The 21377-nt window shown below is 48.4% G+C and overlaps 1 protein-coding gene and 1 long non-coding RNA gene across 10 annotated transcripts in view; one reads left to right on the forward strand and one right to left on the reverse strand.

Annotated features, from left to right (window-relative positions):
• Positions 1 to 10871: 10871 nt before the first annotated feature.
• LOC149355844 (protein dpy-30 homolog) lies at positions 10872 to 12163 on the forward strand. The gene is made up of 4 exons (XM_089577702.1): positions 10872 to 10971; positions 11239 to 11327; positions 11463 to 11608; positions 11667 to 12163. The coding sequence occupies exons 1-4, from the start codon at positions 10962 to 10964 to the stop codon at positions 11758 to 11760; spliced, it is 339 nt and encodes a 112-aa protein (XP_089433828.1). The 5' UTR covers positions 10872 to 10961; the 3' UTR covers positions 11761 to 12163.
• A 2944-nt stretch (positions 12164 to 15107) lies between these two features.
• Positions 15108 to 21377, reverse strand: part of LOC149355845 (uncharacterized) — a 31543-nt gene continuing 25273 nt past the window's right edge. For all 9 annotated transcript variants that reach the window (XR_016289762.1, XR_016289763.1, XR_016289758.1 and 6 more), the window contains one exon: positions 15108 to 15250. This is a non-coding gene — a long non-coding RNA (uncharacterized LOC149355845). The remainder of the gene's footprint in view (positions 15251 to 21377) is intronic.

Here is a 21377-nt window from a genome sequence, read left to right on the forward strand (position 1 = left end):
GCGCATAACTGCCCTCTTGGAACAGTGGACACCTCAATCGTGCTTTAAGCTACGTGGCGGCAGTGACAGACGTGCGCTGCATGCTTTGGCATTGACAACGTTGTGCCAGAAACGCTGCCACCTGCCAGGGTGGCAGGGTTGGTGGGGACTTTAATGTAGATATTGTAAGCACAACATGCGACCTTCGTCTTCATCTCTACTGTTGTTTTGTGGTTGATGTGTTTTCTGTACTTGTTTCAGTTCTTGTTTCGGTTTTGTGGATTGTCTTGGATTCTGTCTTGTGACGTAATTCCATGTATATATAGGCTGTCTCCGTTCGGGAGCGGGTATCTGTTCTCGCTTCGGCGAGCGCGGCTTCGGCCGTTTATCAGTTTTTGGAGCAGCGTCCGCTCCGGCGGACGCAGTTGTTGCTGCGACGCGCGTCTTTTCTTTCCTTTTTCTTTTTCCTCTGCTCTTTTAACTCTCCTCTATCTGCACGTGGCAGCGGTGGTGGCTTGGCTCGAGCCAGTAGCAGGCCCGTGCAATTTCCTTTTCATCCTTCTCTCAGTCACAACAACAACAACAACAATAAAGTGTCTTGGTCTTTCTTGGTCATGGGACAGCAGCACGGACTCGGCTCTCGTTACTAAGACGGCCAACACCACATGTACATATTCATCATCATCGCTCATCTTCTTCGGAGGGTTGGTCGCCATATTTGCGGGTGGCATTAAAGCTCGCTCCATCCTGCGCTCTGTTTCCCGTCTCACAAGTGGTGGAGTGTGCTCTCGATACCTGCGTCCTCTCTGTCGCCACACTACAGCTACGTTCCGGTCGCCACCTGCTCGTACCATCCGCACCGATGGCTACCGTCAGCGAAAACCCCACTGGTGCTCCCGCTGGGCCCTCCGCTGCCTCGGCATATCTTCTTCCTCCCGATTCGAACCGTCCAGCCAGCAGTGCTGACTCCAGCCCACCCGGTCCTTCCCAATCTCCTGGACAGCCCTCTTGGACCATCACCACATTCCAGTGCGAGCCTCCTATTTTTGCTGGTCTTCGTGGGGACGACGTAGAGGACTGGCTCGATCAATACAACCAGGTCAGTGCCTATAATCGTTGGGACTCAGCAATGAAACTTCTCAACGTGTCCTTCTACCTCACTGCAGTGGCCAAGACTTGGTCCGTGAACCACAAAGATGCTGTTGAAGATTTTGCGGGATCGCAGCGGAGCACCAGAGAGAGACGACCAGCATGGCAGGCTTCTAGTTCCGAACTGCCCGTGCCGGGCGTGCGCCCCGAGCACGCGCTGTCCATCTTTATTTTTTTCTAGCGCGCGCTGTAACGCCGATCTCAGCGGCGGCGCTTTATAGCGTCGCCGGGCGCTATAGGGCCCCCCGCCTAGACGGAACGGCGAAATTTGCGCGCCGACGGGGCGGAGATGGAGAGTCCGGTAAGTTCATGTCAGGTGCCGGGAAGAGCCGTCGGGTGGAGTGCGCGGCTCAGGTGGACGAGCCTGGCTGCTTCGCAACGGGCGAATGATGCTGGGTGCCGAGTTGACAAAGGACATGGGGGCAGGGAAGGCCATGGTAGGGCCGTCACCGACTGTAGTGCTGCCCGCGGACGCAAGTCTCGTCGGTGTTGGAACGTTGGAGCTGATGTCGATGGGAAACTGACGCGCCGTGTACGCGGTCACAAGCACAGGAACGGATGAAACGGCTCCATGGACTGACAGCAGCTGTGGTGGGACCGTCGACACAACGGTGACAGCTGTGACGAAGCCGGAAGAAGTTGCTGGGCTCAATGCCAGGCGCTTCGGAGAAGCGAGAGTGGCAGTCCGGAGCAACTGGCCAATGCTGATGCGCGTGTGGGCATGGTAGGCTGTGGGTGGCTGTAAGAAGGTTGTGGCAGTGACAGGCAGGGGAGCTGAGACGGCTACATCAGACGGCTGGCTGACAGCAACAGACACAGCTGGTGGAAGGACAACTACCGCACTACTCGGTGTGGGTAGCTCTACCATTCGTTGCTGAAGGTGGCTCAAGGCAGGCACCAAAGCAGACGCTTGCTGCGACAGTGTCGAGCTGCCACAGTCAGACTCCGAGAAGTGGTTGACAGAACTAAGGGCTTGGGGCGGGGCCTCTTGGGCAGGCGGTGTGGCCGCCGGGGTAGTGGGGCTGGTATGCGGCATATGCTGCGGTGGCGACAATCTCACTTGAGCTTTAGCACGATCGCTCAGGTCAGTGACTGACGGCTTTGGCGGAATGAGCGATGAGGCGGCAGGTGAGCTTATGGCTGGCAGCAATGTTACGCAGTAGGTTACAGAAGTTAGCGGAAAAGGGGACTCGTCGAGGAAGAGCTCGACTGACGACGGCACTATTGCAGAGGAGAGAAGTTGCTCACCGGGCTGTGCCGTAGACGCTGTATCGGCCTTATGGGAGGCGGTATGGCCGGAGGCGCTGAACAGGGTGACGCGAGGCGCATCAGTCGCTGAGTTCGCTGACGTGGCAAACCGCGGTGGGCCAGGCACCTCACCGAGCTGCTGAGGGAATGACTGCGGACTTGGGGCCGTGGAGTCGTCGCACAGTGCTGCTAGCGTAACCGGGGTAGCAGGATGTGCTGCCGGAAGCGATGCGGCAGCGTCTGGTGCGGTCGGTGATAAAGAAGCTGGGCCGGAGACGCTGGACTGGAGTGGCGGCGAGGCGGCGAGGGGCTGCTGAGGCGGGCCGGGTTCTGATGAAGGCTGCGTGGGCGCGAGCGAGGCCGGTGCAGGGCCAGAGGCTGGCGGCGGCGAAAACGGGTCCGCTGCGTCGTAGAGCGGCGGCGGAACGTAGTAGGCGCCGAAGTCCGCCAAGACGGCCGCCCGCAGCTCATCGTATGGCCGGCAGCCGAAGGCAGAGTAGGTGAGCCGACGCAGGAGGTCGGGCGGGAGGATGTCGCAAAGGACTGCGTGTTTAAACGGCTGAATGGTGATGCCGTTCAGGTACATCGCAGCCTCCAGTTGGGCGAACCACCCGCCGACGCCTGCAGGCCGGAACGCTGGGAGCGGCGGGTCGAAACTTGGGTGCTGCCAGTACGCCATGCTAGGACGCCGCTGGGATAGAAGGCACGGTTCGCCGGGTCACCACTGTTGAGGATTTGCGGGGTCGCAGCGGAGCACCAGAGAGAGACGACCAGCATGGCAGGCTTCTAGTTCCGAACTGCCCGTGCCGGGCGTGCGCCCCGAGCACGCGCTGTCCATCTTTATTTTTTTCTAGCGCGCGCTGTAACGCCGATCTCTGCGGCGGCGCTTTATAGCGTCGCCCGGCGCTATAATGCCATCCCGGACTGGGCTCACTTCTCGTCACAGATTCGACAATTTTTCGGCCAATTTGGTACAAGCCCCGCCTTATACCAAAAAAAAAAGCTAGATACGCGTGTCCAGCTACTTTGTGAATCCGACACGTCCTACATTGAAGACGTACTTGGCCTGTGTCGACGTGTCAACAGCGCTATGTCTGAGTACGATCGGGGACGTCATCTTCTGAAAGGGCTTGGGTCATTTGCTTTTAATACGCTTGCTGCCCAGAATCTAACGTCAGTACAAGACATCCGAACAACTTGCCATCGTCTTGACGACCTTCAGTCACTACGCTTAAAATACACCTGGGACACCCGCATTTCAACCGACGTGGACTTACGCTCCCTCATTTGCTCAATTATCCGGGAGGAACTGCACGGCTCCACCTTACCGCCAGTAGACTCCCATCGGCACCCAGCCCCGTCGTCCTCGTCTTTGCGACATCTCAACAAAGACGAGCTCACTTCTGTCACTCGTCCCATGGCTGCGGAACCACCTGCACTGCGTTTTGTACCTACTTAAGCCCAGGTTGCTGCGACGCCTCCTGCTGCTGTTTATCCGTCCCATCCACAACCCGTCCAGCAAACTCCAGCCTCCGTGTCCCCGAGCCCCGCAATGTGTCCTGTTTGGAGTCCGCCTGCACGTCACCCGGTGTGTTACTACTGCGGAATTCGCGGACATGTTGCCCGTGTTTGCCGTCGGCGTCAGCGCGACGAGCGCAAATGGTATGCAGCCTTCCGCAACGAAGCTACGTACATCCTCGTCGCTCATCGTACGGGGACTTCTCCCAAGACGCTACGCATTCGTCGTACGCTCACCGCCAACCGTTAGCCGACCATGCTAATTCTCGGCCCTCCTCTTCCTCTACCTCTCCGGACCGCTCCTCGAACGTCAGGTCGTCGCGCCGCCGCTCCTCGTCGCCTCTACGTCCACCATCCTCTCAGACCATTGGCCACATGGAAAACTAAATTGTGCAGTTTCCGGAAGTAAAACTGCACCGCACGCCGACCTCTCAATTCCTCCTGCACCGCCATCGAACATGTTAACCATTGATATTGAAGGCACTGTAGTAGAAGCATTGCTCGATACGGGCGCCGCCATTTCTGTAATTAGTTCTGCTTTATGCTCTCGTCTTCGCAAAGTGTGCACCCCTTACAGTGGTCCTTCTCTCCGTGCAGGCAATGATGAATCAATGCGTCCTTCCGGATTGTGTACAGCACGGGTTACTATCGACGGCATCCTGCACTACATAGAATTTGTTGTGGTTCCCTCCAGTGCTTATCCCCTCATCCTCGGCTGGGACTTCCTCCACTCTGCGCAAGCGGTCCCCCTACTCTGCAAGCTACTGAATCCGACCTTTCTGATGCTTCTGTCTTGCCTTCCCATCACTTGGTTACCACCGCTGACCATGTACTTTACCCCGGCTGCGAAGATGTCCTCTCTGTTGCTTCTGCCCACGTCAACGCCGGGGACGTTTTCGTCACACCAAGCCCCCGTCTTTTCTCAAGGGGCATCTTTCTCGTCGCGTCCCTGCTCCACTTCACCAATGGGTCTTCGCTTCTGACTGCTTTCAACACTACGCCGGAACCCATTCTTCTGCATCAAGGCGCAGCCATCGCTTCTGTGGCTACCACTCAACCTCTCTCTCTCTCTGCACTCTGCCTCTGCACCTATTTCAGCTGCTCTCAGCCCCGGTCTCACCCCGGCTCAAAAAGACAAATTGCTTGCCGTCTTGACCAAGCATGCCGCTTTTTTTGATACCCAGACAACAACCTTACGCCAAACCACCGCAGCTAAGCATCGCATCTACACAGATGGTTCGGGCATCATTCGCCGTCGCCCGTATCGTGTGTCTTCAGCGAGCGCAAAGTTATTCAAGGTAACGTAGCCGACATGCTCAAGCGCCACATCATACGCCCTTCTTCGAGTCCTTGGTCTTCGCCTGTTGTGCTGGTTCAAAAGAAGGATGGGTCAGTGTGCTTTTGTGTTGACTATCGCGCCCTGAACAAGATCCCTAGTAAAGATGTTTATCCACTGCCTCGGATTGACGATGCCCTCTACTGTCTCCAAGGTGCACAATTTTTCTCTAGTCTCGACCTGAGATCAGGATACTGGCAAATACCGATGAATGAGGCCGACAAAAAAACAACAGCTTTCGCCACTACCGATGGATTATACGAATTCAACGTTATGCCGTTCGGCCTATGCAATGCTCCGGCCACGTTCGAGCGCATGATCGACACCGTTCTCCGAGGCCTGAAGTGGAAAACTTGTCTATGCTACCTCCACGACACAGTCATTTTCTCTTCGACTTTTTCTGGGCACCTTGTTTGTCTCGATGAAGTATTAAGCGCACTTTCTGAGGCCGGCCTTCAGTTAAACACCAAGAAATGTTGCTTTGCTTCCACTTCTATCAAGGTCCTCGGTCACGTCGTTAGTCAGAAGGGTGTAAAGCCTGATCCAGACAAAGTGGCTGCAGTTTTGCATTTTCCCCGCCCATCGCGCGTTAAGGACCTGCGCAGTTTTCTGGGGCTAGCATCATACTTCCGGCGCTTCAAACGCAACTTTGCCTCTATCTCGGCCCCTTTTCATAGGCTCCTCTGCGCTGGCACGCCTTTTGTTTGATCTGAGGTCTGTGAGGCCGCTTTTACTGCCTTAAAGAAGGCTGTCACATCTGATCGAATACTGGCCCATTTCGACGACAATGCTCCAACAATTTTACACACGGACGCCAGTGGACACGGCATTGGTGCCGTTCTTCTGCAGCGGCAGCACTCCTCGTGCGAGCAAGTCATCGCCTACGCAAGTCGTACACTGACTGCAGCGGAACAGAACTACACAATAACTGAGCAAGAGTGCCTCGCTGTTGTCTGGGCCATTCAGAAATTTTGCCCTTATTTGTACGACCGCCAGTTCACAGTTGTCACTGACCATCATGCCCTGTGCTGGTTGTCCTCGCAAAAAAACTTATCCGCGCTCCTCGGCCGCTGGATTCTCCGTCTCCAGGAATATGATTTTACCGTCACCTATAAATCGGGAAAGAAACACCAGGACGCCGATGCGCTCTCCCGTTGTCCCCTCGCCCAAACCCAACCTTCGTGCGTTTCTTCCGCATCCTCGAACTGCCAATCTACCCCTTCGACGGCTATCTCAACCTTGACCGCCGCAGCCACTGACTTGATGCCCGCTCCCAGTCTTGGCGATCTCGCCTCAGTGCAGCGGGCCGACCCTTACTGCCGGACTCTTATCGACCGTCTGAGCGGTGCTACGCGGCCACCGAATGCCCGCCTACGTCGCCAACTTAACTCTTTCAAGCTAGTCGACAAAATCCTTCTTTGACACCGTTACAGCCCCTTCGGTGACTCATGGGTGCCTGTCGTACCCCGTTCTCTTCGCCTAGAAGTTTTGCAGGCCTTTCACGATGACCCCATGGCTGGCCACGAAGCCTTCCAGAAACCTTATGACCGCATCAAGCGCCGTTCCTTTTGGCCTGGCCTCTCAACCGCTGTTGGAAAATATATTGCATATTGCATCTCTTGCCAACGGCGCAAACGGAGCACGTCTGTCCCTGCGGGCCTTCTACAGCCTCTCCCCTTTCCTTTTTCCCCTCTTGACGACGTTGGGATTGACCTCTACGGTCGCTTACCATTAACGCCATCGGGCAACCGTTGGATCGTCACTGCCATCAACCACTTAACCAGATACGCTGAAACGACCCCTGTTCCTTCCGACTCTGCTTCAGAAGTCGCCCATTACTTCCTGAACGCCATCCTTCTGCGCCATGGAGCTCCTCGTGTCCATATTAGTGACCGCGGCAAGTCCTTCCTCTCCAGCATTCTTGCCGAAGTTCTTCACGCTTCCCGAACCGTGCACAAAACTTCTTCAGCCTATCACCCTCAGACCAAGGGGCTCACAGAGCGCTTTCATCGCACTCTGTCAGATGTGCTAGCCACGTACATCCAGCCCGACCACACCAACTGGGACACCATGCTTCCCTTCGTTACCTTTGCATACAATACTGTAGTGCAAAGAACCACCAGCTTCTTCTCGCTTTTCCTTGCGTATGGACGTCTACCTACCTTCACCCTCGAAGGTCTTTCTTCTCCACCTCTCAACCTCTTCCAGACTCTCTCACGAAGAGTTAGTTTACTTCTCGTCTTACCTACTGCCGTACGATTGCCCGCCAGAATACCGACGCCTCCGAAGCCTCCCGGAAAAGCACCTATGATTTCTCCCACCGTGCAGTCTCATTTTCCCCTGGTGATGAGGTACTGCTGTGGACTCCAGTGCGTACCCTGGGATTGTGCGAAAAATTCTTGAGACGTTATATTGATCTGTACACTGTACTCGAACAAACATCCCCGGTGAACAATCGCGTTGCCCCTGTCCACCCTGTTCATAACCGTCGTTGCCGGGGTGTCGAGATTGTTCATGTTTCCCGCCTAAAACCGTTCGCCCGTCGCCCCACTGTGCCATAACCTGCGCCCGGGCCGGTCGCTTTCGTTCGCGAGGGAAGAAAGTGTAAGCACAACATGCGACCTTCGTCTTCATCTGTACATATCCATCATCATCGCTCATTTTCTTCTTCGGAGGGTTGGTCGCCATATTTGCGGGTGGCATTAAAGCTCGCTACATCCTGCGCTCTGTTTCCTGTCTCACAATACAAATACAAGCGGGAATTTCTTACCACTTATGCGAGAGAATATCCCGTTCCTCTCGTTCGTAACGGCTCCCACATCTGTGACAACCTCGCGAAATACTTGCGCAGACCTGGTCTTTGAGAACCAGGCATTGGTGCAACAAGCCGAGCATATATCCATCTATTTCTCTGTCGACAAAGCTTCCTTCATGACAATCAAGAACGGTTAGCGGAGTGTTTCGTGAGGAAGGAGTACGTGTGAAAAATAAGTTGTCTGTAATTGTACATACGTCTTGCTCGAATTCTTTGCCTCAGTCTATCGAAAAGCTGCCACAGCTGATGAGCTGCGATAAAATCTCGCATAAGGAAGTAACGTAATCGTCGGCATTTTTTTCATCTCTCGACCTACGCTCAGGATACTGGCACATAAACATCGCTGAGGAGGATAAGCACAAGACAGCTTTTCACACCCCTTCTGGGGTTTACGAGTTTAATCGCATGCCTTTCGGGCTGCGTACTACTCCTAGCACTTTCCAGTGCGCCATAAATTAACATGGTACTCGGATCTCTCAAAGGCCATGCCTGCGTGGTCTATCTCGATAATATTTTGGTCGTCGGTGGGAGCGAAGATGAGCACCTATGAAATCTCAATAATTTTCTTGCGAGATTATACAAAGCTGGTTTCCGGCTGCACCGCGAGAAATGTCAATTTGGCCTGTCGGAAATCCCTTACCTCGGTTAAACATTTTTGTGGAGGGCAGTCACCAGCTTCAAGAGCGGATAGCAGCCGTCACGAATTATCCCACACCTGCCAGTCTGAAGCAACTACAGACGTTCCTGGGCATGACTTCCTATGTATGCAAATTTGTCGCCAACTCTGCAACCACAGCAGTTCCCCTCACAAATTTGTTCAAGAAAGGCGAGTATTTCCGTCCGTTAAATTTCCGTCCGATGAGGTAGTGGCGAAACTTGTAGTCAACACTCCAGGCCACTGCCAGGCATTCCAATTCGTTGGAGTGATAATGGCTTTCGGCAGCGGACAGTTTGCGGCTAGCAGTACGCTAGCCGCAACCTCTGTGCGAAATTTGAGCCCGAACAAACGTGCGGTTAGGCCGAGAGAATTTTTTTTAGATTTTCTCTGATTTACGCAACAGTCGGTATGTGCCAGTTTGTTTTATGTCGGCTGAAAAATAAGATTTACAAATCGTTTTTCATTTCTATCGCTCTCAGCACGTCTGTATGTGTGTCCTATTAGCCCTCAACATGAAAAGCATAGAATTTCAACCTGTTTTAACAAAGAAGGATATAGCGAAACAGCTTTCTCTTAATTTGTGGTATCGGTTTTTACGCCGCCGTTACCGCTGTTGAATATCCGCCGCCGCGCGCCGACGGCCCCGCATCGACCACCACGTCGCCGCCGGTCGAAACCGGCACGGCGCACACCTCTACTAGGGTGTCTACCTCTACACATGGAGGAAAAAAAGTTTTTTTTTTTTTCCTCCATGCCTCTTCAGCTAGAGAGGACGGAACGACTTAGTGGCTACGGCTGTGTACGGCTGCGGAGGCTAAAACCAATCAAGCGGTCCCCTTGAAATCCAAACCAAGCCAAATCTAAGCGGAGGTTTCCGGTTTCGTGACGCTTTTATGGTGGCTAGAAGGAGAGGTGTCAGCATCGTCGCGGTCGCGCCGTGTTCGGAGGCAACGTTTGTTCGGAGGCGTGCTGGTGTTTCATGCCGCCGCGACGCGGCGCGCACGTCGCCACCGAGATCCGTCGAGAGCACCCGCCGACCGCCGTCGCCGCATGTTTCTTCGCCTACAGACAGGTACGGCGCGCGTGTTCTCACAACGTCTGTGGTGTGCCGGTTTGAATTTGTTTGGGATCGCTACGTACCGACGTGGCCATGCCACAGTGATGTCTAAACCTATCTCCTGCCTGTCTGTGAATAGGTTAAATATGATCGACTGTGAGCAGCACAAAGTCGAAGTGACGAATCAAATCATTCGCTTCTTCACACTAACAAGGATGCATTTTCTTGTTGAAAAAGAAAATGCATCCAACCAAAAAAAGAGAGAAAAGATGAAGTTCTTGAAGTTGAGACGTACTACTTAACTTTCGTAACGTTATCACAGCCAACAAGGTTTTCTTTTTTCATGTTATTGTACATTGCCCACATTGTGTCGTCTGTTGTGACTATTTAGTAATGTCTTATTCACATTGTTACGAAGGTCCCATTAGCAAATTTGATGTCACAATCTGGCTGTGTTTAACAAAGGTAGAAATCAATTTTCGTAAACTGGTTTATGACTACAGCTGTGTTTGTCAATCAAATCTCAGTGCCATGCATGTATACATGTATGCCCATTCTAGCATTGCATATTGACTTCTTTTTGGTTGCCTTATTTACTTCCTTTAGCCTAGTTTTTGTATAACTTGCAGTTCTCCCCTACACTGATGCATATTTTCTGTTCATTTTTTTATGGTGTTTTTACGTTCAATTGTAAGAGTGTGTCAAAATAAATGCCTTGCTTATAAAGCTTGTATGAAATGGACCGTGCGTTTCGATGTGCAAGTCATCAAAGTAAAGCGTTCAAGTATGGTTGCTGATGCTTCTACTTGAATTGAGATGTCATGGAGAACACTGCGGCATCAAAACGAAAACTGCGCGGACGTTGTTTTGGTGACAAGCTCACGGCAAGTCATTTGAATCGCCATCTTCCAGCGCTTCGAAGTGCCAAGTTCAAACAATTTTCAGTGTCAATACACGCTTTGCTGCGAGCCATCAGAAAAGTGTGCCAACTAGCCTCTTTTGTAATCTGCACGGTATCGTGAAATAGCTGCAACGAAAAGCGGGTGCTACGCGCCCCCGCGGCGCGCGCGCGGGGGGAGTCTCGGAGCCGACAGCAGCGCCGCCGCATCTGGATGAATTCTCGCTCCCTCTCCGGCGCGCCGATGCGAACACCTCTCCTTCTAGCCACCATAACGCTTTTTCCGCTTCATAGTGGACCATCATGGCGCAAGGTAAGTTGGGTCTTTCGCCTCGCATCTTTTAATACAACCCATTTCCGTCCGATTTGGTTACTTATCCAGTGGGAGCTTACAACCGGGTACGCAAATGACTTGGCGTGTACGCGTCGCGCTGCACTTTGAAACGTTGAGCGACTAAGGAATGGCAGACGGGCGTATTGTTAGGGTTAGTGGCTCGGCCATGCTCGTGAGAAGAAAAAAATTGTTTTGCGATGCCGTCAGCGCAGTAGTGCAATAAGATGTCCCATTTGTTTCTTCCAGGTCGGAGCATCGCGTACAAGATAGAATTGGGAGAAGAGGTCCGCGCTCCTGCCGACACGGTGGCTGCCGGCCCGTCGGGAAACACTCAGGTGAAATTGCCCTGCACGCCATTGCAGACAGCGGTATACTCTTACGCTGCTGGCGCACGCAGCGGTGTCGACTGCAGTGTGCTTACACGCGTCGTGCTTTATTTCTCGGAATGCAGTTTCTTTATCTTCTTGCAGGCGAACGCCGACAAGAACATCGGCGCCAGCTTACTAGAGAAAGTTAAAATGGAGACCGACTTTCACTCCCTGCCGACGGAGCAGTACTTAGACCTGACTGTCGTGCCGATTCTCGAGCAGGCATTATTGACGCTTGACAAGGAACGGTGAGTACGCTGTCTTCCCAAGTTTGCTGTGTGGGTGATTACCGTCTCATCGTTGCAGACCTCCCAACCCGATCGAGTACCTGGCCGACTACCTGATGCGAAACAAGGCGCAGTTCGAGTACGGCGCTCATTCTGCCGACGGACAGAACTGAGAGACCGAGGGAGACTTGCATACTTTTTAAGTCGTTATTTACATGTGTGGCGAGCACCACATCATCTTCACCGTGTCTCCGCAGTTCCTGCGTTTTGCCGGCACTGCTCGTTGCGTTGGCTGGCGAGTGTTTATGCAGTGCAGTGCATTGCAATGGCCATTAAAACTCGTAAGGTCGAGTGCTTTCGGAAATCCCTTGGAGACCTGGTGTTTTTCTGACCATGCAGTGAGCACATGTGAGCGAGTTATGGTTTTCTTGCAAACTGCATCACTGCTGTCAGTCTCGTTTCGCACACCCAGTTGATGTTCTCACTCACCTTCAAGAGCTAGCATTTTCCAAAAACCTTGCAGAACACGAAGAGAAATTGACATGTTGTCAATAAAACCAGTTAGAAGCACGTGCACTGTCTGCATTTGAAATTTCATTTTACTAGCTGTGCTGCTGCTCGTCGACGTCAGAGAACTGTAAAAGAAAAAACAGCAATCACCTGCAAAACGGCTTTTACAGAATGGTATTTGCATTCAGCTTCTAGCCTTTTTCAAAGGTGACCCACTAACTGTTTGCACCGGTGTCTAATGCATTTCGAAAGTTTCTGTAACGATCCCAGTTGAGCAATTGGACTTGGCCCTTTAGGCGTTCGTCGGAACTGTCTGGAAGTGGCCTGTCAACTTGAAACTACATAATGCTGAAATGCAAAGGAGCTTCATAAATTGCCACGCTAGCAGTTACATCTGTCAGTTCTCTATTGCACAAAAAGCTAGAAATTTACTAGCTTCGAATGGACCGTGCCAGAGGCTTAAAACACAATGGAAGAGGAAGACGTATTTGTTACGGTGAGTTGCAGAACGCAATCGTCACAGAAGCCATGGAGCCTCCTGGAATGTCTAGGCACTGTTTTATACCACAAATAAAAAAGTTCATCTCCTAGGGGTCTCTTCCATGGTTCATTATTCTCTTGGCATTCACATCTTTAAGTGCACGAAAGGATCACTTCCCATTCCGTTAATTAATAATATCCAGTTTTCTCGACGAATATTCACTCCCTTTTCATGCCAAAACAATTTCTTACTACCGAAGCCTAGAACTAAGTACGGCAAATTCACAGTAAATTTCTCTGCTTCATTTTTGTCGAATTCATTACCATTTAATATAAAGCAGTCAATTAACATTCATACTTTCAAGCGTAGTTTCCGTACTTTTCTTTTGTAAAAATTTTTTTTCTTCCATAGAGCATTTGGAGCACTCGAATTGTTCTCCTCTATTTATGCGTTTATGTACATTTACCCTACTCATGTCTCATTTACAGTTGCATCATGTTGCTTTTACACGTGTTTCGCTAATTATTTTTTATAATCTGTTTCAATTCTATCAGCTGTTGTTTGTACATGGCAATTTTTTTTAAGTTTGTAACAGGAGGTCCCCTGTGCAGCCTTTGGCTTTGGGACCTCCTCCTGTATTTAACAAATTTGTGTATGTACTGTTTGTTCATTTAAGGTATGTCACCATCTTTGAAAAAGCGTTTTTTTTGGAAAAATGACATTTTTTCTTTTTTATATTTTGGGAATCCCAAAACATTCAAAAATTTTTTGCAGCAAGAATAATGTTCGTATCTTATTTTGTTAAAAAGTTATAGCCAACTTTCGAATAGGTGGTGAACAGTTCTGAAACCAAAACTAATGTGGTTTGGTAACAGAAAATGATAACTCGGCAATAATCAGCGGCGTATATTGAAAATTTTTTGTTTTGTTTTAGTCTGATATGTAAAAGATTACTCAAAGGCAATTTGTAAGGCTTCTTTTGTTTTTTAAACATTGCTTTAAATTTCCGCAAGGTTGATGCATGACGCTACAAGCGTCTCAGTTGTTTTCTTCGCGCTATCGCTTTGAATGCTACCGAATTCGTCCTTCAATGATGGCAGCAGAAGTACAGCAGATGTTTTGAGGGAAGCAGGCATCGAATCTGGGCACCACACTCTCGTAGCATGTTGCACCAGTGACCATTACGATGTGGTGAAGGCCCAACGTCAATCAACGGGTGGGGCAAAACATCTCCGCAAAAAAGAACGGGCAGCAACAAATGCCAAAAGAGAGCTCACATCAGCTAAGGAGGGCCCTAGCTATGAACATGGAGGATTTTAACTTCCTAGGGCATGATTATCTTGTTTCTACAAGGATTGAAAAACTTTAATCTTGTTTTTCTCAAAACTTTATTTCTTGCACTTTCTGCACTTTCATGTTGCGCAAACAGTCATAACTTCGAAATAAATAGATATTTTTCAATGAAACTTTGCACGCTCTTTCCTTTTTTATTAGCCTGTGCGATGAATGAGGATAAATTAAATCGAATGGTTAGTTTTGATATAATCATGTTTTATGTCAAGAAATGCAGGCAAAAATGACACATTTTTTTGTTTTTGGCATTTTTGCCATAACTTTTTTCCCAATTACCGGATGACAAAGATCCTAGTTGGTTGCACAGTATGGTTAGTTGCCTAAGTCTGTGCCAAAAAATTTAAAATTCCTGCTCTCCATTCGCTAGTTATGAATGTTTGCATAACAACAAAGTTTGGGCATTTTTTTGTGAATAATTAATACCAGCATGGCTTTTTTCACTCTTTCTTGCTTTTCAATATCATATAAAACGGTGCTTTATAAGGTGAATGTGAAATAAAAATTTAATAGTTAAAATTAAAATTTTTTTTGAAAAAGGTGGTGACATACCTTAAATAAACTGATTCTGATTGATTCATCCTTGCTTTCTCGGAAGCCATGGTTAAGAGGGTGTCGACAATAAATCTCGTCAAATTCAGCTGTATGTTTCCAAATTCGTACAATCCGCATTGTGCCTTCTGCGGTGAAGTACTGACTTATACCATATGGTGTGGGTATGCCAGAAAAACCCACCCTATTAGCCGCCGCGGTGGCTCAGTGGTTATGGTGCTCGGCTGCTGGCCCGAAAGACGCGGGTTCGATCCCGGCCGTGGCGGTTGAATTTCTTTGGAGGAGAAATTCTAGAGGCCCGTGTACTGTGCGATGTCAGTGCACGTTAAAGAACCCCAGGTGGTCGAAATTTCCGGAGCCCTCTACTACGGCGTCTCTCATAGCCTTAGTCGCTTTGGGACGTTAAACCCCATAAACCAACCAACCAACCTATTGGAATAAAAGCCAACGATGGGAATATTGAAATCCAGAATCAAACACCTTGGTGCATTATGGTAATGGAAAACCTGGTGGTCACTCGGAATGTAGGGAGACCGGGAATTTTAGGACAGGGGCTATGCTGCCGTATGTTGGTAATGCGGCCATGTTACATCTGTCGCAATGAGATATCAAAAAATGTCGAAAAAGTGAAGCTCGTGCAGCCAGCTTTATTTTGTGTTCATGCTCCTGTTGCTCTTCTTCACCCACTTGCCAATGCAGCTGGGCCCCACGAAACAGCCTTGTTCATGTAGTGCTGGTGCATGGGGGCTTGGAAAACCTGGCGATGCAATCTGCAGAAAAGATTCAAATGGAAACATTAGGATCCCTAAGTTATACCCCTGCTACACGGCTGTTTTGAATGCCTTCCAACCGAATGTCATTTGACTCGACTGCCGAACTTACGCTGCTACACGAAGTTTTTCGATGGCATTCGCTTCAGATGACATTCCAGTCGACGGAGCTCGGCGAAGACATTCCAGATTTTGGAATGCCTTCGAAACGCAAACACAGCCTGAACCGACCAATAGCAGTCGCCGCCGCGCAACTGCTTTCGGCTCTGTGGCTGTTCATTTCTACCCGCTGCTCACTTTTTTCTGCTGTTTGTTTAGCAAATAGCTCGCATTCTGTCTTAGTGAGTGCTTGCAGATAATAGTCACCAATGAACATTTATCGCGTGTGCATGAAATTTTCCCAGGAGTGCCCGATGAGGACGACTGCACTCATACTGCTGTTTACATCGCTGCGTATGAACAGCGTCAGCTTCTGCTCGTTTGGAAGGCATAAAACGAAATATACGCTTTAGTTCTATTTAATAATCCCTGCTCTTCTGTACTGGTTGCACCCGTGCATGTTTACGCAGCGTCACAATCTGTGGGAAGCGCCAACGCGATCGCTCGCCTGAGAAACACTTGACAGCCAGGTTGTTGACATCGCGTAGGACCGGCGCTTCTCGCTAATTTTGCCGGCTTGCTCCGACATTCCCAGTACTTTATTTTGAACTACTTTATCCAGAAGTATGTTTAGTGACCGTTTGCTTTAACTGAAACGGCCTAACTTGTTATCCACAAGCGACGGTGACGACTGCTGTTGGCCGTAAAGCACTGCTCGGCAGCCCGAGTCACACTGCCGCTTCCCGTTCAATAGTTGATTTCATGTCACTGTTGTCAAAACTACACTCGTTGACCATTTGCATTCGCTAAAACTTGTGAATTCGTTCTTCAAAACCACCGCAATCACCGATCCAACCCTGCGGCCTCGCGAGGCCTAGTCGTCGCAGAAGGGAACGGAGTCGTCGACTGAAATTAATTTGGCAAGTGGTTATCGCTAGTGAGTGTCCAAGTGTGCACATGTGAAATATAGCCGTTCGTTTCGCTTATTTTCAATACGGATAATGTATAAGCACGCATGCATTCGCACAGTCACCTCATCAGCGTGTTTTCGCTCAGCCGCCGAACTCCCGAGGGCATGAAGGCTGACCGTCCGCCGATCGGATTCGTTGGTGTCGCTTAGCCAAAAAACTTGTCCCACTACAATAATATTAAAGTGAACTAGATAGTTCACTATAATCACATGCTGCTGTTCACCGTGATAGTGTGCCGTTGTCGGACTATAGTGTGACCGTCGTCGTCGTTGTACACTGAAAACAAGCTGAGAATTTCGAATGCGTTTGGAAAGAGTCGTGTAGCACCGCGGGAGTCCGTCGAGTTCGAATGCTATTCCAAGTCTCGACTGCCATTCGACTCAGATGTCATTCGAAAGTACCCGTGTAGCACACTTGCCAGTATTAGAGTGCTAAAAAAGTAAGCACTGTATATGAGCACCGGAATAAAATGAACCTAAATCAGGAACCACTGAAACTATTCGCACTCTAGGAGAAAAATAATCTGAGGTTCTTACTTAATTACGAGAGCAAATGATGTATTGAGTATCATCATCAGCAGCATAACTGCCACAACTGCAGGACAAAGCAAAGCCTCTCCTATATGCCTCCATATAAGCCTGACGTGTCATAATGAGCAAAATACAAAGATGTGCCACCATTTTTTACCGTCTTCTGAGAACTGCTAGTGGGGTATTGACAAGAGGGACGATATAAAGACAACATCAGAAGGTTGGCACCAGCAGTGCAGGAGAGACATCGCAGATGATACACCAGGAAAGAAAAAGGGCATGCACTCCATTGATACACCAGTGGTAAAAAATAAAAGCAACAAGCAAACAAAAGGTGGAATGAACCAGTGTCAATGCTCTAAGTGATATTATTTTCTGAATTTTGAGGGACCACATGTAATGAAAATGTGGTGAGGTAGCCAATTTATTCTTCAATAGCAACTGGAAAATTTTTGAACTAGTGGTGGTGGCGTCCTGTTCTGAGGCGGGGCAACCAAAGTTGACAAAGTTAAGGAAAAGTATTGTAGAGTCATGGAATACACATAAATGAGCGACGTTTCTTTTATGCACTATTGTCTGGTGGTCAAGTGATATGACTGATTAGGCATTATACTGTACCACATGTCGCTGTTAGATCAAATGGAGCTGGTGGCATAGTTTCAGCTTCTAGACTAGTGATCAGGTAGGTTTGGTGCAAATTTGAAAGAGCTAAAGAATACTTCACTTTGAAATCAATAAAATTTTTCTGCATAAACTGTGCATGGAAAGAGCACAAAGACCAAGGTATCTCCTGATAAACCCGAGTGCCTTTATGGTGTCAGCAGCAAGTTCCATGACATGCTCCGAGCATGTGAGGCTGCATCTGGTTAAGATTTCTCCATATCGTTAACACTAGACTCTGAAAAGGAGGTCAATACATTGCGACAAAACAGCGGGGACAAGGACAAGGAAGGAATAGATGACATAACTGCTGACTTTCAACAAGGTTTATTGAAATGCACATAGAACTACATATATTGTGGCCTAAAAAAACAACGAACAAAGGATGCCTTCTCGCATCCACATCAGTTATGTTGAAAACGAAACAAAAAATGATTATGATACATTTAAGAGCATGAACTCTTTCTTATTGAGCGATACAGAAAGTGTTCAACACAAAGATTGTTTTTTTTTTTAAATTGAGTGGCCTCGACTACCTTGCGCACCAACTTTCCTCTGCGTCTAACACAATCCAGAGTGTAAATTCTGGTTCACAGCATTCAGGATCTGGCAAACGATTCCCTTTACGACAGTGAATCATCAAATTCCTCCTGACAGCTTTGTTCACATCATTACGGTGCTTTTTTAAACTCTCACTGGCACACCTGCTAGTTTGCCCAATGTGAACGTAGCCATATTTCAAGGGGATTGAGTACACTACGCCTTCTGCGCAGTCCATGAAGTGATTCCGATGGTTGATTATGACACCTTCGTTGCCTAGCCGATCTCGGATCATGCTTACACAAGTACTGAAGCTTTGAGGTACGAAGAAAACAAGAGCGCCAACTCAACTGCCTATTTTCTTTAACCGGTGCGATAAATTGTGCATGTAGGGAACAGGCACAACAGGTATGCTACAACTTGTGTTAAGGGAATCGGCTACACACACAAACAAAGGTTCTGAATATCCAGTGCTAGACAAACGGCTTAATCGCTGGCCAAAACTGGATGCCATGGCGTGTACACAGGATTTCATCATGGCATTTTTGAAGCAAAGGTTAGCGATAGCTCTCTTCACCAGCTTCGAGTGTGCCGAAGAAAACGGTAAGAGTAGTTTGTTTTCCTTAAGCTCTTATGCCCAGAAAGTGTGGTCACCCAGGAATGAGATCCCGAGATCCAAAAAAGGCAATGACATGGTCTCTAGAATTGCAGTGGTGATTAAAAGCAGACTGAGGTTATGACTGAACTGCTCTATCAGCTTAGAGACACTGCCTTGTCAGGATCAGAGACCAACCCAACAAAGAAAACTACGTAGTCATCAACGAATCTAAAAACTTTACAGACACATAATCCCACTAGTTAATTGCCTAAAATTCGATTTTTTCGAGCCAGAAATATGTCACTCACTGGCGCTAGACAATACACAAGACCAATACAAATACCAATTTTTTGCAAAAAAAACAAGCTATTTTCAAATGTCACAAAGGTGGGCAAAAAGTATGAGGTTAAAAGCACGACAAAATTCTTCAGCGAATGGAGTGCCACTGCTCCATATAGGTCAGTGGATTATTCAACATATGTTATGAATTCTCCTTAAGAGATGGTGTAATGTAAGTCCTTGATGTCAACAGAGCACCCCATGAAACTGGTGCGGGAGTTATCGTGTAGAAACCATGTTACTTCCTCTAAGATTTTATGCTCATTCCTGGGTGACCACACTTGCTAGGCTGACGAGCCGAAGGTAAACAAGTGGCTTTTACCGTTTTCTTCGGCTCACTCAAAGCTGGCGAACTGAGCTATTGCTAACCATTGTTTCAAGAATTCCTTGACGAAATCCTGTGTACACGCGATGGCATCCAGTTCTGCCCCGCAAATAAGCCGTTTGTCTAGTGCTGGATATTCAGTCTTTGCCGGTGTCTGTAGACGAGTTCCTTAAGCACAACTTGAAACAGGCACGTTGTGTCTCCGTTGGGACTGCCACTCCCAAAATAAAGATTGTGCCTGTTCCCTACATCCACATTTTATCACACCGGTTAAAGAAAATAGGCAGTCAAGTTGACGTTGATGTTGTTCTCTCTGCACCTAGAAGTTTCAGTACTTGTGTAAGCGTGTCAACAGAGATCGGCAAGGCAATGAAGGTTGTACAATCAACCATCAGAATCGCTTCGTGGGCTGCACAGAAGACATACTGTACTCGATCCGCTTGAAATGTGGATATGTTCCCCTTTAAATATGGGCAAACTGGCAGACGTGCCAGTGAGAGGTTAAAAGAACCCCGTAACGATGTGAACAAAGCTGCCGGGGAATTAGATGATTCACTGTTGCGACTGCGATCACTTGCAAGATCCTGAACGCTGTGAGCCGGAATTCACGCGCTGCATTGTGCTAGACAGACAGAGAAAAGTTGGTGCACGAGATAACTGAGGCTGCTAAAATTTCAAAAAGCCGCAATCACTGTGCTAGCACACCTTTTCTGTCGCTCACTAAAAATAGTTTGTGCTCTTAAATGCTTCACAATCAGTTTTTGTTTAGTTTTCAACAGATCCAATGTGAACGTGGTAAGGCGTCCTCTGTTCATTTTTTTTAGGCCACAATGTATATATCTCAACATGCTGTCCAATAAATCTTGTTGAAAGTCACCGCTCGTGCAGTCTTATTCCTTTTTTGTCCTTGTCTGCGCTGTTTTGTCATGATGAATTAACGACGAACCCGTTCATCCATCTTAGCAAAATCAAAACTTTTCAATTTCAATTTCAAAAGGTAAAAAAAAACAGTCGGGGCAGCTGAGCTAGTTCGTGCATTCTTCCGAATACTGCACTCATAAAGGCAATAAAGCTAGGACATACAGACAGGGACTGTTATTGATGCTTTATGGGGGTTTAACATCCCAAAGCGACTCAGGCTATGAGGGACGCTGTAGTTAAGGGGTTCGGAAGTTTTGACCGCCTGGGGTTCTTGAATAGCTACTATTAGTGCACTTGGGTAGTATGCTTGATTTTGCATTTTGAAATGCTGGGCTTCATAAGACAATTAGTACAATAAGAATCAACGAATCCATGCCAATAACAAAGGATGAAGGCTCAAGCATGAAAGTGTAGCTAAAGGGTGATAATGAGAAACATGATGAAAAGATTTTGATAATTTGTAGTTGATGACACTTGCCTAAAATCAATCTAAATTTAGATGAAAATTTGCAGTGAATTAAAAAAGTTTGATTTCACATGTGTAACCACAATGGAAGCCGTGATGATTGATGAAGAAAAATTAGTTTGAAATACGGTGGCAAGCGATATGTGGATTCATTTCATCCTCTAATAGTTAATGTGAAATGTGCAAATAAAATAGGCGAACAGTCGAGGGATCAGAATGATCTCCAGCCTTAATGACTGGCAGGTTAGCTTTGGATTGTCAATAACCTTCAAAAAATCCAACACCAATACGAAGGTTGAGAGGAAGACCTCATGAGGGAGATCAAAGAAATATACATAGGGGAAACCAGCACGGAACCCCTTCCCGATTACACTGGGACAGGCAACCGAAAGCTGGACGAGTCCATAAGTAAACTGGAAGTCAGGGCGGAAACCAAACTTAATACCAAATCAACCCTGGGTCCCAATGAAGTAAGCAACGAAGTGCTCCATAACCTGGATAACAATTCGATCACAGCCCTCACCAGCTTAATACATAAATGCTGGATAGAGGGAAAACTCCCACAACAGTGGAAGGCTGCCCAGGACATGATTCCCAAACCAGGCAAGGCGCTAAAAATAGAAAACCTCAGGCCAATCTCTCTAACGTCATGTGCCAGAAAACTAATGAAGCATGTAA

This window comes from Amblyomma mixtum, chromosome 3 (genome assembly GCF_055824585.1).
Source record: "Amblyomma mixtum isolate Tamu chromosome 3, ASM5582458v1, whole genome shotgun sequence".
Classification (NCBI taxonomy): domain Eukaryota; kingdom Metazoa; phylum Arthropoda; class Arachnida; order Ixodida; family Ixodidae; genus Amblyomma; species Amblyomma mixtum.